This window comes from Cryptomeria japonica, chromosome 11 (assembly GCF_030272615.1).
Source record: "Cryptomeria japonica chromosome 11, Sugi_1.0, whole genome shotgun sequence".
In the NCBI taxonomy this organism is placed as follows: Eukaryota; Viridiplantae; Streptophyta; class Pinopsida; order Cupressales; family Cupressaceae; genus Cryptomeria; species Cryptomeria japonica.
The window spans coordinates 691805374-691810360 of record NC_081415.1 but is presented as its reverse complement, the minus strand read 5'-3'; the positions used below and the strand labels follow the sequence as shown (position 1 = coordinate 691810360).

The following is a 4987-nucleotide window of genomic DNA, read 5'->3' as shown; positions in this document are numbered from 1 at the left end:
TGGGATCTTAATATGGACATTTTGACCCAAAAAACCAAAATATTCAAGTTAATACAATTCAAGGATCTTTTCCATCTAATCACAACTAATAATATGCTAGAAGAAAAGTCAGGTCAAATAAGATTTTCAAATTAAGAACCATAGAATTCAAAAATACATGATGAATATTTTAAAATCAAGTAATGTTTCTAAACAACAAATTTTGTGAGAAAGCCCGAGAACAACAAAAGTATATAAAAATTGAAACCAAACACCAACTTGTATCGATAATAATTGTAGAAAAGTTTAACTCCTTATTGTCATTGTTGACATATATTATTGTATGTTTATAGATCTTTTTAAATTCATTTCAATATAATCAAGAAGCCATATTCTATCTAAACTAAGATAAAGTAATATTAAATACAATGTGGCTCTTTGTTTGGCATGATACAATTGAGGAGCCTTAGAGAGCACAAAAAGTGTCTCTGCAACATGAACGTAACTTACCTAGGGTTGGATACCCAAAACACAATGTGGCTCTTTGTTTGATGTGGTACAATTGAGACGCCTTAGGGAACATAAAAAGTATCTCTAAAGCATGAAACTAATTTATCTAGGCTCAAAAAAAAAAACCTTTGAGAGAATGTCTACACATTCCTTCATATGATATTAAATTGGCATTACTGTCATCATGTGAAGTTAAGAACTTAACATGAATCTAAGACTTGGTACTTAGTATTTCTTCAACTGAATCGTATAAAATAGAAAAACAAACATTATGTGTGTTGTCACCAATCTCAAGAATATCAAACCTATAGCCCCTCTTTTGCATGCACATTCATCCTCTAATAAGTGATCTTAAGATATATGCTCTTAAACACCCATAAAATTTATGATCATTAGTTTGGTTTGAATGTGACAAAATACCAAATTGAAAACAAGAAAAAAAAGTAGCACTTAGATTAACAAAATAATTATTGAACTTACAATAATCTCATATTCCTTTCAAAAGTTTGAATGAAACATTTCGCATGTCTAATATCAACTATTTCTTCAATATTTTTTTTGCATGAGTGAATCTGAAAGATGCACAACAAGCAGTTAATAAACTACTCAATTAGTAAAACAAGATACTTTAGAGTTGATAAATTCCTGCAAAAATCAGAATTCCATTATAACAATTTAAAGAAAAGTAGTTACCAGTCTCTTCTTAACTACAACAACTTGCACCTAAGCATTGGTCCTTTTACATCTAGCATTATTTTTAGATATAAAAAATGAGCACAAATTCTGAACAATAACCCCACAATCAAGATTGAGTTTTTTTTGTGTCTCACGCACACTGAATACTTTATTTCAGCTTACCTGGCAAAGCAAAAAGTTAAAACCATCAAAATCTGCACAATACAAATATCAGTCCTAGCATATCAACAAAGTGGCAGGAAGGTTCACACATTGGGTCTTTTAGGCGTTGTAGACAAATTGCCAATTTCCTTGCTAACTTATTACCAATGTTTTGGCTAAACTTAACTTATTACCAATGTTTTGGCTAAACTTAACAATCGTCTTTTAATAACATTGACTTCATACTAAATTTGAGACTTAACAACCTTTTAGGTTTTCTTTTGACTTTTGTCTTTTTTTTCCAGTTTTATAAGTAACAGAGAATATTAAGATTGAAATTCAACATTAGTGCAAGAAATCTCTCATTTTTTCATTTTTTAGAATTTTGCATTTCATCTAATCACTTAAACTATATAACCTCTTAAAAAAGTATTACACTTACTCTACACATCTAATTATTTTGGTGTTTACATTCTACAGATTTTTAAGCCAAATGACATTTATCATAGAACATTGGTGAAGGTAACCAGATTTTTATTTATATTTGCCTATCTTTTCAAAGAATTATCAAAATTGTTGCTTTCACTAATAATACTTAAACTCAATCATTGGTTTGTGGAGAATACTAATTATCGCAGGTGCCCAAAATCAAGATGTACATGCATTCTTAACCTTTAATATATCATGTCAGGATGTGATAGTTTTGACTCTCACTAATGAATCATATCATTCTGGCTGCACAAGCATGTTAAGAATGTTTGCTGAATGTAGCTTGCCAAACAACATATTTAAAATTGCAATTGATGCATGGACATATTGGTGTAATGTCACCTTCAAAGACAATACAAAGGAATTAATCAAATTAATATTACTTTTTTGACCACACTGTTACACAAAGGTGGTCTTCTATTGTACACATAATACAAAATCTATGGGGACACCTATCATTGTGAATGATCATATGCTTGAATATGACACAATTACTCCTAATAAAAGTAATTTCCATTTTCTACAATTTTCTGGATCTGATTATTAGCATAACCATTGCACCTGTTAGTTAAAATTTACATAAATATGCTTAAGATGTAAATAAATAATGGTTATAATTTTTAATATAAACATAGAGATTCTGACATTTTTAATATAAACATAGAGATTCTGACATTTGTAAAGCAGAAACAGACAGAAATTCAGAAAAGGAGCTAAGTGAGAGCGTAGAATTGGGATCTTTTGCTAGCAAATGGATCTTTTGCTTTAATGGGAGAAGTGATCGATAAGGGAATCGAATTGGTCGGACGAAGAGCCTCCATCCGCAATCGCCATCCGGGTTTGAGCTCTCAAATCCTGCGCCCTCTTCCGCATTTGCATTCCCTCCTCACTCACCATCAATCGTTTCACGGCCACTTGGACCTCCTCCGCACTTACCATCTCGTACTCCTCTGTATTACTCCATTCCTTCACTTCCACACCTATCTTCAACTCGCAAGCTAAAAGCTTAGCGTTGGCGAACTGATCGGAATGCAGAGGCCAGGCGACAATGGGCACTCCTGCGCAGATGCTCTCCACCGTCGAATTCCACCCACAATGTGTTAAAAATCCTCCCGTGGAGTTGTGGAACAGTATCTCAAGCTGAGGCGCCCACTTGGTCACAATAAAGCCGCGTCCTCGTATTCGGCTCTCGTACCCTTCAGGCAGAAACTCACATATCCCATTCGAATCCGCTTCCGCGGAAAAACTGGATGTGTCGGAGGACCTAAGTACCCACACGAAAGGTTGTCCACTGCGCTCCAATCCCACTGCCACTTCCTGGATTTGTTCTGCGGGCAAAGAAGAAACGCTGCCAAAAGAGACGTACAAAACGGACGCCGGAGGATGGTTGTCTAACCATCTCGTGCACTCGCAATCCGTCCTCAATGCCGCAGCCGGTTCCTCGCTCAACAATTGTTGGGGAAGGAGAGGACCCACTGTCCACACAGGCTTGTCGCCAAAAACTTTCCTCTCCTCGGCCAAGTCAATGAATCGTACTGGTTCAATTGCTCGGAATGTGTTGAAGATTGTTCCTTTAGCAGGCCCGCGGAACGATTCCTGGTGCTCCAAGAACCTCAAATGTTGTTCAGTTATGGTCCGGAAAAGCGGCACTTTAAGACTCGAAAACTCTAACCCTGCGAATTCAGTGCCGATCCGTTTATGGGCAAACCAGAGTGCGGGATAAATTCCCACAGGCATGTATTCATAGGCTGGAATTTCATACTTGTCGGCCAATGGCTGAACCCATCCCATATGCACATCGTACACCATCACGACTTTCTGGATATTGGAGGAACAGATTTTGCATAGAAAGCTGTCCATTTGAGGGCGTAGGAGGTCCGCGCAATCAAATAGAGAAGCCAGATGGACGGGAAACATATGTGTGCTTCCAGCGCTGGGCTCTCCATCTGGTAATTCTGACATGGGCAGTTCCTCGAAACGAATATTGAAGTTGTGAAGGTTCCAACCTTCGAAACGGTGGCGGACCTGGTGAATATGGGTGGAGGTGGCCACGAACGATACGCTTAGTCCTCGTCCGGCTATGGCTGTGCAGAAATGCAGGAGCTGATTCATGTGACTCTGTGCGAGGAGAGGCATCACCACGACATGGATTTCTGCAGAACTAATTTCATCTGAATCCATTGGACCCCAATTCATATACAGATCTAGGGGTGGATAGGACGGTGAACTTAGTGGAAAACACCTAAGGTTCAGTTCTTCTAAATGACAGTTCCAGAGCTTACACAAACTGAGATTGTAATGGTGCACGTAAAGAGCTCACCTTACAGATCCCACCAAATATTTGTTCCTTCGCTCTAAAAAAATGGCTCGGATGACGCAAATCACTTGTTCGTATTTGGGTAAACGGTGCATATCAGTTTCAGAGCCTTAATTAAAAGATAAGGGTGGTAGTGATACACGTCATTACTGGCAAGCTTTTGTGGTTGCAGAAGTTTAAAGAGATTTTTCTTTGATTTGCATTCATCACAAACAAGTAGCATAATTTGAGGGCTACAAATGTTAGACGCTCATGACAAGGATGAGAAAGGCTGCAATTTACCTTATCTTCTTGTTATCCCTAAAATTTTAAGGCTGAAATCTTCCTTTATCGTGTCATATTCCCGAAATCAAATGTATGCTAATTTTTGTCAGCTTTTGTCATCTTTGTCATTTAATATATCAAAATAATATTATATATTAATACTTATTTTATTTTAGGTTTTTTCATATTTATAAGATGTTTCAGATGTGGCTATTATTTCATTTATTATTTTTAATATGTTTATTACATTTTTCCTATTAAAGTATTTTAATTTAAAATTATAAATGATAGAGATAAAATGTTTGTTATACATAAGTCATTAGTTATCACAAGTAATATTTTTGATAATTAGTTCAAATAAATATAATCAATAAGTCAATTATATGATTGTGTTTTTCTTTCTTTGAAATTCTTAAAAAAAATAATAGTAATATTGCCATTATAATGAATAATAGTTATTTCTTTAAATATTAGTGATCTAAGATAAATGAAAACCCTCTCTTATATCTTATTGTGTGATTGTTTTGTACTCATTTACTTAATTTATTTACAACATCCAATCATACCAATTTAATTTTTCATTCCTTATAA

General features: G+C 35.4%; 1 protein-coding gene across 1 annotated transcript; it reads right to left on the bottom strand.

Annotated features, from left to right (window-relative positions):
* Positions 1–2460: 2460 nt before the first annotated feature.
* Positions 2461–4377, bottom strand: LOC131038114 (zeatin O-xylosyltransferase). The gene has a single exon (XM_059214225.1). The coding sequence runs from the start codon at positions 4009–4011 to the stop codon at positions 2581–2583; it is 1431 nt and encodes a 476-aa protein (XP_059070208.1). The 5' UTR covers positions 4012–4377; the 3' UTR covers positions 2461–2580.
* Positions 4378–4987: the final 610 nt, after the last annotated feature.